At 39.8% G+C, this 13,647-nt stretch overlaps 1 protein-coding gene across 2 annotated transcripts; it reads right to left on the bottom strand.

Annotated features, from left to right (window-relative positions):
• Nucleotides 1–610: 610 nt before the first annotated feature.
• Nucleotides 611–13,401, bottom strand: LOC124995802 (copine-3-like). Of its 2 annotated transcripts, XM_047568484.1 has the most exons (17): nt 13,256–13,401; nt 12,317–12,461; nt 11,587–11,766; nt 11,162–11,236; nt 10,871–10,942; nt 10,705–10,785; nt 8,850–8,939; nt 8,056–8,154; nt 7,640–7,726; nt 7,497–7,556; nt 7,257–7,390; nt 6,650–6,704; nt 6,470–6,521; nt 6,218–6,351; nt 5,379–5,615; nt 4,380–4,492; nt 2,396–2,544 (listed from the first exon to the last, which is right to left on the bottom strand). In XM_047568484.1, exons 2-16 carry the CDS (start codon nt 12,446–12,448, stop codon nt 4,382–4,384), a joined length of 1,599 nt encoding a protein of 532 aa, XP_047424440.1. In that variant the 5' UTR covers nt 12,449–12,461; nt 13,256–13,401; the 3' UTR covers nt 2,396–2,544; nt 4,380–4,381. The 2 variants fall into 2 exon arrangements, with proteins under 2 accessions (XP_047424439.1, XP_047424440.1); XM_047568483.1 differs by lacking the exon at nt 4,380–4,492 and having other exon boundaries at nt 611–2,544.
• Nucleotides 13,402–13,647: the final 246 nt, after the last annotated feature.

Genomic DNA, 13,647 nt, shown 5'->3' with positions numbered 1-13,647 from the left:
TGTAACAGTATCAACATTTAACCATTCCCTGCACATAAACATACTCTTTGAAAATGATAGAATTATTACATAAATCTTATTTTGTAAGCTCTTACCCCAGATATCAGATTTGTCTCCCTTTCATCAAACACGTTTGAGTCAAGTGTATTTTCTTTCCAGTAGGTGGCAGCAGAGGCGTTTAAGTTTTTAAAATGTGTTTAATAAAGCATTGTCCTCTACAAGATGATGGATTTTGCAAGTTTAATGGTTGATTAAATTTATAAATTATGTTTTAGTACGTAGGATTCACATTCCTCTACACTTTTGCCGGCCCTAAGTAACGTTGCAGATTGGGATTAATAATAAAAGAAGATGTAGTATTTTAATCAGCTCCAGCTCTGATGATGTGATGAACACATTAATACGATGCTAAATAAAACCCAACACCTAAAAATGTGAGACAGGACCCAAAGACACCAGGACACTCTCAGAAGGCCCATGTCCATTCTCTGATGAGTCACAACTGTTCTTGAGGACAAGGGAGACCTACAACATTGGGAAGGTGGTCATAATGTTATGCCTGATCGGTGTACTCGTCACTTTGATTTTCTTCCAATGAACCAGAAGCAGCTTCGGTTAAATGTGAGGTCGTTTATTTGCAAGCTTGAGGCACTCGCTTGTTGTAAACTGTAAGGCACCGTACTCACTTATGCTCGAGTACAAAGCAGCTACAACACAACAGCACATGCATCGTACAACCATATAAAACTGAGCTCAAGCACAGACTTTGCAGTAAACATGGACAGATCTGTATTGTGTTCATACAGTACCAGCATGGTTACCACTGATGTTTCCTGTCTCGGACATTGTGCCATAGTATATATGCTAATCTGTACGTGTCAAAGCAGGGTATCAAAAATAAACTGGCATATTAAACAAAGATAAATGAGACTGGCACGACACAGAAAAAATACTCCCGTTATAAACATATATCAAGATTTAGACTACAGCTTTGGCAATTTATAGTAGAATACATCATTATTATTGTTAGTGACGCATGTGCATCATTCCAGCAAATATTGGAAATACTGTACGTGCTCCATGTGTCAAAAAAAAGCACCTATAAAGCCCTTATATACAACAAGAAGCACTGCAGCCATTACTACGAGGAAGTAAACATCATTTACGGAGGGCTACAAAACCTGCATGGTGCTGTCTCTATGCATTTATGATTTTAAGGATTAGTTTTACCTCAAGACGTCATGTGATTTAGGAATTACCCCCCATGCCTGTGTTTCATGTGGCGCATTAGAAAGTCAGTCAATATTAGTTATACACTTTCTGACAACTTTAGTTACTGCGCAGATTTGGATGTTTAATAAAAATTATAATGATCTGCACTGATCCCGGGGGAGAATTTACAAGCTACTGAGTGGTACTTAGATCATCTCCACCTTTACAGAGGAGATGTGCATTAATGCATCGCTTAAATGCGCTGCCACGTTTCTCATCCGTCTCGTCCCCTTTTTGTGATTTCGTTCTTCTGACGGTTTTGGGGGTTTTTCTTCTGTGAATGTGTCAGCAACATCTTGAATTGCTTTACGTCTGTCCAAACTTTGATTTGAAACACAGCCTTCATAATCCTTCAACTAAATTCTTAAAAAAAAAAAAAAAGCGCAACACACTGGATTCGTTTTATGATCGGATCTCAGTGGTTGGGAGAAATCGGGTTTTGTGATGTTATGTTTACTTTTCAAATTACAGGCATGATCGATTCGCACAGGATTATAATCACAGACGACCTCTGCAATTGTTACCAACTATTAGAGGTTCCCGGGTAAAACTAAACCCATGTGAACAGGGCTTTAGAGTGTTCAAGTATAGTGCATAGTTATTGTAATGTGATTCTGGAGAAATCAAACAGGCATAAGATAAACAAACTGCAAATAGCTTAGGAAGTTTAGTGTTTCCGTAATGAGATATGTGGTTTCCTCTTTTACTCAACACTATAGAAACACTGCAGGTTTCTTGATATGGCTTAGCTTCTATAATTTCAAACCTATTTCACCGCACATGAACATATTCTTTTCAAAATGGTAGAATTCATTAAGTAAGTTTTAAGCTCTTAATAAGGTAATAAGGTAATAAGGTAGCATACTACATAGATGTTTCTAATCTAACAACTAGAACAGCTAGACCTATTTGGACACAGGTTGGTCAACAAGAGTGGAGTGCTTAGGAAGAAATGTGTAGAGTGTGGTCGGGTTGATGTCCCTGATTGCATCCTGTTATTTCGTCAGTGTGGTGAAATTAAAGGAAAGAGTTTAGAAAGACCAGTGAGTGGTTTGGCTGAGTGCATGACGAGATGAGGCTGAGAAGTGATAGGTATGTGCCGGAGAAGAGACCGTTTCTGGTTCCTCCTTTGTTTCTTCATCACTTGGTCTCTGCAGGCTTGGGGGTTTCCACAGTGGGATTGGGTGGACTCAGCTTCATGGTATTCAAAAACTCCACCACCTGTCCAGGTACCTCAGCCAGCACCGACTTCGCCAAGGCTTCACGAGGAGCCTGAAGCGCAAAGAGATGTGTTAATAAAGTCAAAAATAGTTCAAACATTTAAAAATCTACTTGTTGTATGATCATTATCATGAGAGATTTGAGTAAATGCAGGGAGCACGAATGACAAAGCCATGCAGAGTTTAAAGGAAAATCCCTTTGTTTGATGTTGATGTGTTACACAGGGTCAGTAAAGAGCCATTTACAATATTTATTTATTAGCCAATATAAGATACAGTAGTGTGAAAAAGTGTTGGCCTCCATTGCGATCTTATTTTTTGCATGTTTGTCACATCTAAATGTTTCAGATCATCAAACAAATATAAGACAACGATAATGTTTTTAAATTAAGGTTTTTATTTTTAAGGGGAAAAATAAATCCCAACCTACAAAGCCCTGCGCGAAAAGTGTAGGACCTGCCTGACAAAGAGAAGTACACCAAAAGATCCTCAAAAGCTTTATCCGGCAGAGATCCAAAGAAATCCGGTAACAAATGAGAAAGAGTCATTTAGATCCATCAGTCTGGAAAAGGCTACAAAGCCATTTCTACAGAGAACCACAATGAGAGTCATTATCCACAAATAGTGAAAACGCGGAACAGTAGTGAACCTTCCCAGAAGTGACCGGCCAACCAAAAATACCCTAAGAGCTCGGAGACGACCCACTGAAGAGGTCACAAAAGACCCCACAACAACATCCAAATAACTGCGGGCCTCACTTGCCTTAGTTAAGGTCAGTGTTCATGAGTGTTTATGATAAATAAAAAGAGACTGGACAAAAATGTCCCAGATGGCAGAGCCAAGACCAAACCAATGCTGAGCAAAAAGAACATAAAGCCTCGTCTCACTTTTACCAGAAAACATTTTGATGATCCCAAGACTTTTGGGAAAATATTCTGCGGACTGACAAGACAAAACTTTTTTGGAAGGTGTGTGTCCCATTACATGTGGCATAACAATAACACTGCATGTGAGAAAAGGAACATCATACCAGCAGTAAAATCTGATGGTGGTAGTGTAATGGTCTGGGGCTGTTTTGCTGCTTCAGGACCTGGAAGACTTGCTGTGGTAAATTGAACCATGAAATCAATTCTGTTGTCTACCAAGAAAAAAAACCTGCAGGACAATGTCCAGCCATCTGTTCGTGATCTCAAGCTGAAGTGAACATGGGTTCTGCAACAGGACAATGATCCAAAACACACCAGCAAGTCCACCGCTGAATGGATGAAGAAAGACCTAAATGAAGAATCTGGAGTGGCCTAGTCAAGGTCCTGGCCTGAATCCTATTGAGATGCTGTGGCATGACCTTAATAAGGTGGTTCATGCTGGAGAACCCTCTCAATAATTCTGAGAAGATAGGTGGAACTAAATTCCTTCACAACCTTGGCAAAGACTTATTGCAAGTTATCCCAAAGGCTTGATTGCAGTTGTTGCTGCTAAGGGTGACCCAACCACTTATTAAGTTTAGGAGGCAATCACTTTTTCACACAGGGTCATGTAGGTTTAGATTTAGTTTTCCCTTAATAATTGTTTGTGTTTACTTGTGTTATCTGTGACTAATATTCAAATTTGTTTGAGGAGCTGAAACATGCAAACAATAAGAAGTCAAGAAGGGGGCCAATACCTTTTCATTCCACTGTGTTTGTCATGAAAGACTACGTACAACTGAAGCTGAAGAAACATAAACCTAGACCTAGAAGTCTTTTACACAATGACACTAACACCACAAACATAACATATACATAACATAACAGCGGCTACATGTGATGATTCATGCAGGTAGTCGCTCACTCAGACTGATAAGCAGCTAGGATCAAGGCCAAGGTTTATGACTAATAGGTGGGGTACCCCTATGAAGCTGGGGGGTCACGGGGAGGCTTCAGTTTGAATAAAGCGAAGAACGAAGCCAGTTGCTGAGGTAACTCGGCCAATACGCTTTGGGCAAGAGCCTGGCTGGGAGCCTGAAACAAAAAAAAAATAGATAAACAAGGCTAGAAGCTAGATGAGGTTTAAGATGAGGGGCTGGGAGTCTCCAGGGTTGGACGTAGGGCTGGACGATATGGCCTAAAATCAATATCACGATATACTGAGCAGTTCATCTCGATAACGATAAATGGACGATAACTACCACCACCCCTTACGCAAAATTAAAAAAATAAATCAAAAAAATGATTTCTTTGAATTCAACCACATGATTGTATTGCAGGTGGTGGAAAAGGTTAGACGTATTGCCCTGGCTGGTGAAAACAGTGTTTTTGTATAACTTACTTTTTACGTTTTTCTGAGCAGTATCCTCCCTGTTAAAACCAAAATACTTCCACACAACTGAAAACGCATTTCTCTTTGGAACAAGCCTCGACTAGGTCTACCTCCATCGCCTGCGCTGCAGCTGCCACTTTGACGTTTAAACGCTCCTCCATTTCGTCACCGTCTCTTCCCCTTCTTGTTATAGATTGGATGAGGTGGAGTCACATGACTAAATACGTTGTACTACGTGTGCAGCGTCTTAAAGAGACATGAACAAAGCCTACCTACACACAGACAAAAGACAAAAAACACTTCTTCCGTCTTTTTTTTTTAAATACCGAATATACCGACATGGGCAAAATGAATTTAGTTACCGTCGTAAATATATCGGTAAATTTTCCGTTTATTGCCCAGGCCTAATTGGACGTGTACAGTATACAGGCATAGGATGTAGAAACCGCTCTGTTATGTTTATTTTGTAATGTTTGAAGCCAGTTAAATCAAAGATGTTGCAGAAAAAAGGTTGAAACGCAAGCAGCGTTTATAGAGATGGGTTGATAACATAAAATTAAAGGTGTCTAATGTTTTAATGTGACTCACATTTTGAAACTGTCTGAACGGCACAAACTGGACGATGTCTCTCATGGCAGCCTCGCCAGCTAGAGAGCGCAGACGACCGTCGTCTCCGTCCAGGAACTCCATGGCACTGAAGTCCGCTCCTCCAACCCCGACGATGATGATGGACATGGGCAGCCGAGAGGCGTTGACGATGGCGTTGCGTGTCTCATCCATGTCCGTGATCACTCCGTCAGTGATGATCAGCAGAACATAGTATTGCTTCAGGAAAACAACAACACAAGTCACAGAACAATAACATATCAGTTGTCTAAACTATACGTGTTGATAAAGCATTCAGTCCTAATCACATCCCAGAGTATTTGTTAGTATTCCTCTTCCTGACTTCCTGACACCAGGAAGGTCAGCTAAGATTGCTCCAATCAACCAGCTACCAGTCATTAGGTGCCTCACTTCCACTTAAATAATTTGGTCAGCCGCCTCTATACACACACACACACACACACACACACACACACACACTTTTCTATTTTTGAATTTAAAAAAAAAAAATGATTCAATGATTTAACTCTTAACTCTTAATTTACAATCACTGCGATACTATTACAGTCGCTGCTCTGGATCAAGCCATTATCAAATCATCTGGTCCGCTGCCAAGATTAAACAGGAAATGGTTCCTTGGAGGCTCTTTTCCTGTACTGTCTTTGCCTTCTGTGCAGTCTTGACACTTACGCTGAATATAGTTAACGTTGCATGACTTTGTCCAGGCGTTCAAGCAAAACACTTTTACTTTCATATACAAGGCGACTACTCTAGCCTACAGGAATGCAGTGCGTTTGGGTGGTCGTTGAATAAATACTCACAGAAGCGGTAGTCTGCTGGAGGGCCTGCTTAGCAAAACAGGCCACGTGGTTGATAATAGGAGAGAAGTTGGTGGGGCCGTAGAGTTTGACCTGGGGCAGACAGACCCTGTAGGCCTCAACCACACCCTCAATGCCTACTCACACAAACATAGGAGGGAAACTTGTGTCAACACTCTGGAAAACAGTGAAGGCAGTATATGAAGCTGCATGTGTACTGTAGATAACATGAGCTACGGAAATGTCTCAACACACCTGCACAAAATGGACTGGATGGGTTGAAATTGAGGGGAAACTCATGGGAGACCTGTAAAACAGAAAACCATCAGAGATTCTTTCTTGTCAGAGCACCACTATGACTTCTCAGTCTGATAATGGTAACCAAACAGCGTTCTTGTCTCCTGAAGGTATTTATAGACTCATGTCAGGTTTTACCTGCCACGTCGGTGGAATCTGGGCTCCAAAGCCAAACGCAGGAAACATCTTGTCACTACGCACAAAGACAAATACTTTCAGTCGGTGAGGGACAAAAGGTTTTGTCGCGTAAATTCCATCTTCAGCTTTCACATCACGACGACATCAACGTCATGAAGACGTCAACAAAACAAACTGGCAAGCAACTCATTTGCTGGAGAGAATGTAGAGAAGTTTGGGCTGAACATGGACATTTATTCAGATTTTTCGGAAAGAGGTGTCAACAGTAACAGTAAGAAATCTTGGCTTGTAGCATTCATATCGCACTAATATTATATAACTGTGTCTTAAAGATTTTCTTGGCAGAAAGAATAAAAAGGTTGTCACAAAAACCACTGCTGACCTCGTTAGAAATATTGTCCATTACATACCAATTAGAGAAGGTATTTGCTTCGAAAAGGGAAAAGCATTGGAGAGAATAAGACACGTTTTGACTAATATTTTCTTATTTTTCTTGGAGGTTTCAGCTTTGACTGAAGGATTTAGTCAGTATTTTTGCATGTTTGTACCTCATGAAAATAAAAAGTAAAAAATAAATAAATACCATATAAGGAAAACATAGTCTTACCTGTCGTAGTCCTGGATGACGTTGCCTACAGACCAGATAGCAGAGAGGTACTCGTTAACACCCTGAGGACTGATGTAATGCAGAGACTGAGGAGACCTGGGGTCCCCGTTGGAGCCTGTGAAGTCGATAGCCACCTGTCGCAAAAACAAAACGATGCACGTGAATTCCCAGATACGTCAAAAACAAAGAACACAAGTAAATGAAATTTATTTTAGATTTAATAGAAAAGCCCAAACTCACAGTGAAGTTGATCTGACAGCCTCCCATGATATAATCCAGGAAGGTGTACTCCTTCACCACCTGAACGACAATGTGTAATGTTAAATCTGTAACGCTGCTCCACAACAAAAACAAGCATATAAATAAATAGAAAAGTAATGTACCTGGCACAGCTTTACACTCACAACACCAGAGTTCTTGTAGCCCTTCTTCTTCTGTTTCTTTTTACTGTTGATACACTCAAACTCTGCCTGCAAAAACAAAAGACCAGAATATTTAAATATATTAAACTGTAGCAAATGTTTTATTTTAGTCGATGAACATTCCTATTAAAATGTAATTTCAATCAACGAAGAGCCTCTTTTTACTTTTTATACTTCTACTTCTATTTCTTGTGAATTAGTGCCAACGCAAATCTTATTATTTATTATTATTTTATTTACTTTTTTTTTTTTTACACCCATTTTTCTTTTACTAGTGGTTTTTCAGAGTGTTGCTTTATTTTTTGTGTAACAGAGCTATGTGTAAAACAATTTCCTTTGTGATTCAATGTTGGATGCTTCCTGGTGCACACACATACTGGAGAAGTCCGTGATGCGTCCTGTAGACGTTTCATTGTCGTCTCAAAGGTTCCAATCAGATCATGTGAGCCGTCGCTGTCGTAGTCATAGCACTCAACCTGTTAAAAGGTGAAAAGACTTTAGAAAGATTTTGTAAGCTGGTAAAGCACACCAAAGCACACAAAGTTCACTGTGAATTTTTAAAATAATAGTCTCTGAAGAACTTTTATTTTTAAAACTTTATTTTAGTAAACTGAGTGAACTGATTTCCTTTATTTTTTTTTAAGAGGTGAGCAAACATGCAAAAGTGACATTCTTTGTAGTAGCACAGGACAGAGGCTGACAATACAAATGACTTAAAGAAGAGAGTGTGAGGTTCCAGACAATGTTCCCATGACAGGATCTGGCTGAACAATGAAAACCTGGGAGGGCTGGGAGACCCTGATTAGGCGACGTTTTGTATTGTTCCCACTTTTACTCCACTCGCACACTTCACCCGGTACGTGATAGTAAGACAAAGAAAGACAAACATTGTAAGACACGGGGTAACTCACTTGTCCTGCACGGTGGGAAACTGCTCCCTTCCTGACATGTTTGCTTCAGAGGTTAAAAAATATAAATATCATCAAGCTAGCACTAAATTTACTAATCGGATCACACATTTGGAGACGTCCGAGAAGATTTGTTTGTATTAGGTTTGCATAAGTATAAAAATGCATCAAAATGCTTCTATTATCAAACCAAAGATATCAACTTTGCTGGAGATGTGGGAAGTCTGAACACGACAATATTTGCAAATAGTGTAATAGTTTACTTTGATCGACTTCTCCAGGTCTCCTCCACAGAGAGACTGCAGGGGGATTCGAAAGGGCCTCCATGTTGGATTCAGGTTGTTCTTCACCACCTGAGAACAGAGTAAACGGAAATGATCTGTATGCAGAACAATCAAAAACAAACGTATAAATCCAACGTCTTCAGGGAAATACACAAAATCCTGCAGTACAGATTAAAAGAAATGTAGTCCATACACAGCACCTACGTGACATGCATTTACATTTACATGCTGTTTGATGAGCTAACTGACTCATTAACCTGCAGAGTGACATCACCAGGACCAATCCCCGGTGAATGTATCTCATGTGGTTCATGAATCAGACTAAAGATCTTTATCTTACTCAGAAACTTGATCAACAGAGCTAATATTGTTGTGTTTGGTTGTGTTTTGCAAATTTGGTTTTAAAATGAATTGCATTTGCAGGGGTACAAATGTGACAGTGAACTGACTCCAAACTAGACTCCCAATTAGGAAAACTAAAAATTTAAATGTCTCTCCTCTCCTTATGTGGGGATTTTATCTCAAACATGGATTAACCACATTAAAAATTCACAACGGGTCACTCACTTCTCTTGCTACAAGTCTGTGATTTGTTTAAGAATTCTTCACAGATTTAACATCTATTGTTACTGATGCTGAGTTCAGTCATTTGCTGCGCCAGGAATCAAATCCAATGTTGCTGACTGAAGTATTTATTTAATGTAAAATTTAATGTTATTTAAACGAACAATATGAAAACTTCAAATAGTATTTTCTAGACGCCCAGGGTTGATATTTACAACATCAGCTACAACAACTCACTCTACTTGTAAATAAATGACTCATTTATAAGTGTAGTGAATAGTACTGTCGAAGGCAGCTTTCTTTAAGACAGAAGGAAAATAACACACGCCCTTTCTTTCAGTGCGTCATCAGATGTTTTTCCATTTAGGTTTTTTTCAGCAGTAGCACACTCCATGTAGAGATATTCACAGAAATTGAAGATTCTTTTTCCGATTATAATGGCTATTTCTACCTTTAACAGTCTTCTGACATCATATGTAGTGAAACCCTCAGACTTCTTGAATTCAGTCACACTCACAAATGTCATGTATTTGCTTCCTCATTCACAATAACACCGATTTTAACAGGTGCATGTAAGTGGGCACTCGTTCGAACACAGTGGCATTTATCATTAGACCGACTTGTAACTGGTTTAGTATTGGATATTAGGCAAAAGCTATGATGTAACAGTTAGGACATGAATAGTTCCTCTTTCACCCGGTTCAGAGTGAAAACCCGTGAAGGGAAATGAAAGTGGCCCACAAGCTTCCAAAATCACCGTTGGTCAACTGAGTGTTTCATTGGCTTGTCACCTTTATGAACCTGAGGTAGACTGGTCTGGACGACATACACAGATCAGCCACAACATTAAAACCACTGACAGGAGAGGTAAATAACATAGACCATCCTGTGACAATTCAGTGTTTTACTGTGAAACTTTTGGACCTCTCATTCATGTGGATGTTACTTAGACATGTACCATCCACTTAGACCAGACCAGACACCCCCACCCAATAGCAATGACACTCCTTGATGGTGTAGACATCCCAAGGAGGCACAAGGGAGACCTACACAATATTAGGCAGGTGGTCACAATGTCACACCTGATCTGTGTATATCTTAACCATGTCACAGATTTGATTTAAAAACCAATAAATCGTTTAAAAAACAAATTTTGTGGAAGTAACGTGGGACGTTTTCCATCAATGGATACAGTCAAGTTATTGTAAGTTATTGTGCAGCAGTTACACAGCCGGTACACTACTATCCAGTTTATGAGTGTGCTTATTACCTCTGTCCTGTGAGCCAGCTGCCAACCAGTTTCTGTCTGCTTGTAGAACTCCAAGTAGGGGTCAGACTTCCCAAAGAAATCCTTAATATGAAAATTAATAAAATAATTAGACACACTAATCAGTAAACCGCAAAGAAGATATTTTTTCAAGCAGAGCGACTTGTACCTTGTTGTCTAATTTCCTTGCTTCCACCTCAAAGTTCACCACCCTGTTGTCTTTTATTTCTTCTGCAGTGATCTACAAGAGAAAATAACAACACATAAATAACAGAAGAAACATAAATGGCCTGCAGTGATCCACTCCTACCTGAACCAACAATGCTCCAAAAGCGTCTTTTGTAAAGACAATCTGTATTGTTACTGATGCTATATAAATACATTTGAATTGAACTGAATAAATGGATCAAAACCACATCATAAAACTATCTTTAAAGCTAATTCTCTCTCTGCCACTCACTGTAATCGTTCCTTTCCCTGCAGGCGACTTGTTCTTCAAGACAAGCGGTCGAGTCAGTTTCTTACTGGACACCACCTAAAGGCACAAATAAAAGCAGACTCAACCTGTGGTACAAAAAGTAAACACAGCAGCCTCCTGACCACAAGATAGATAACACCCACATCAGTCAGGCAGAATGAACATCTGAGGTCACATTACACTGAAAGAGTCAAAGCAGCATGTTTTTTATCAGGGTTAATGCTTCACTTCCAAACTGATGAAACAGTGGTGTCTTACTACAGGACAGTATGTGGCTTGTAACTGTTGCGTTTGCAAAGCCTGGTTCATTTTAAAAGGAAATTAAAACTTTCACCAGATCATAAAGTCACACATTCACAAAGGAATTTATCCATGTGTTGTGTTCTTCCAGGAGAGGACAACCACACCTGACCCAGGGTGCACTCCAGTTCCCCCAGGAAGTCATCGTCACTCAGGTCAATCGTCTTGTTGTCGATATCATAAATCCCAAACTTCAGCTTCTGCACTATTTCAAAGTAGTAGTCGATGACGAACTTTTTAGCAAACTTTGGGCTGAGGCAATTCTGGACTTTCTCTGTGCGTCCCAGCTGTTGGGAAAGATGAGATCCATTAGCTCGAGAAATAACAGTACTGTGAGCATTAGAAAAGGTGTAAAAAGCCGTTTGTATTAACACTCATGCATTGACGAAACAGCAAAAACCCCCTATCAGGGGGGTTAAAGATTAACACTGCACATGGACTTTCTCTTGAAAAAGACACAACATAATCAGCCACACCTTGGTGACACCTGCCAGTTCATTAGGCAGCAGGTACAATAGGGAAAATTAATGCATTCGATTATAAAAAATAATAAAGCACTAAAATTTCCCTTCAACAATGCTCTACTGCTCAGTTTAAGATCAGTTTAAACGCTGAATATCTTCATGAAGCTAAGATTAAATGCAGTGTTGTTATATTAGAATGCATTCACTAGTTTACCTAATGAACCGGCAAATGTGTGATTTAATACTCCGCCTTTAATGAGGAATCCCTTGGCAGTGATTACAGAGCGTTATAACGCTTTCACCGTGGTAAAATCTGCCGTGAGATCAGAGAACAATGATGTTAAATACATCCAGATGTCTTCGTCCTACTGACCTCATACCACTGGTTGTTGGAGCTGCTCATTAACAGGACACACAGAGGGTCCGACTTGGAGCCGATGTCCTTGTCCAGGAGGTTGTCACAGGACACGGTCAGCTCTACTTTGGTCACACACTGGGCAGCCATGTCTGGTGACAAGCTGGATCCACAACAGGGACAGAGAGGGGCAAAACAAAACACATATTAATGACTTTTTTTTTTAAATTACGCCAATTAAAATAAATAAATAACTCCTTTTGATTTTCAAGTGCTGGTAAGTTAACAGAGCTTCATTACACACTAAAGTGACCGGATTTCTGAAATGAAATCCGGGGACATTTACAGCTCGGAGATGGTAACAAGCTAAATGCAAAATGTTAACAAGATGAAATAACATGGGGATGATTACGTTTTCATTTGTTTTGACATATTTAAACACTTGTAAACTGCTTTGTCTGTATTGTCAGTAGTACCTCGACCAGTTACCGTAATAACTGTTCCTCTAGCCTACACGCAACATTTTTCTTTTCTTATTCATAAAACGCTAAAATCGGGGACTGCTTTTTAGCCGGGGGACAGGGTCTTCCAATACGGGGACTGTTTGAGAGGTCTGGTCACCCTATTTCACACCCAAACATTATTCTAAAAACCGTACTGTGTCAAATACAACTCAAAGCTAATTTTACCTATGTCGTTATCATGAAACGTAACAAATTAAGCTGAAAATTTAAGCTTTGTACAGCAACGTAAAACGGAGGTGACTCACGGAAAATGTGACTCAAGAAGCAGATCAGTGTAATAACGGGCGGGTGGGTGCGGATGTTTAAAAAAAAAAAAAAAAGCTAATGACAACCAGCATAAAGCTAGCTAAACAAATACATGCTAAACAAGCAAACGAAATAGCGAAGCTAGCAAGTGGAAAACGTTTGAGTGCAGGTTTTAATTCGAGCTTACCGTTGAAAATACGACAAACGTTATGGGACTGAGAGCAAAAGTAGACTTTTGTAAAGCTAGTGTCCTAAACATGCCCAAACTACGCCCACCAAGAACGACAAACACCCAGATACCGCAGCGCCTTGAGCCAATACCCAGCGCCGTCCACAAATAGTCAAGGTGGAATATTATACGTGTTACATCCTGAATGTCTCTACCCTACCGGAAGTGACGGTAAACTCTCACTTGACGCTCCTAAAGTTTATTTGAAACGTGGTATTTAATGTGCTCTTGAGTGATACGTTGAGTTTTATTTTGAAGTGACCACCGGAACTGTAAATAATCTACAAGTTCACATTTTGTAAACGCTCCTTTAATGTCTTGTTAAAAAATAAAAGCACAACAAATCGTTC

Source organism: Mugil cephalus, chromosome 18 (genome assembly GCF_022458985.1).
Source record: "Mugil cephalus isolate CIBA_MC_2020 chromosome 18, CIBA_Mcephalus_1.1, whole genome shotgun sequence".
NCBI lineage: Eukaryota > Metazoa > Chordata > Actinopteri > Mugiliformes > Mugilidae > Mugil > Mugil cephalus.
Note: the sequence above shows the minus strand (reverse complement) of the source record. Positions and strands in the feature narration are given on the sequence as shown.

What these genes read in the sequence shown, in the direction of transcription:
- LOC124995802 (XM_047568483.1), bottom strand. Translation starts at nt 12,448, where the DNA reads ATGGCTGCCCAGTGTGTGACCAAAGTAGAGCTGACCGTGTCCTGTGAC. An exon ending in TGGAGTGCACCCTGGGTCAG is followed by an intron (nt 11,237 to 11,586) that starts GTGTGGTTGTCC and finishes TTGTGCCTTTAG; the next exon opens with GTGGTGTCCAGTAAGAAACT. An exon ending in GCTGTCAGATCAACTTCACT is followed by an intron (nt 7,391 to 7,496) that starts GTGAGTTTGGGC and finishes TTTTTGCGACAG; the next exon opens with GTGGCTATCGACTTCACAGG.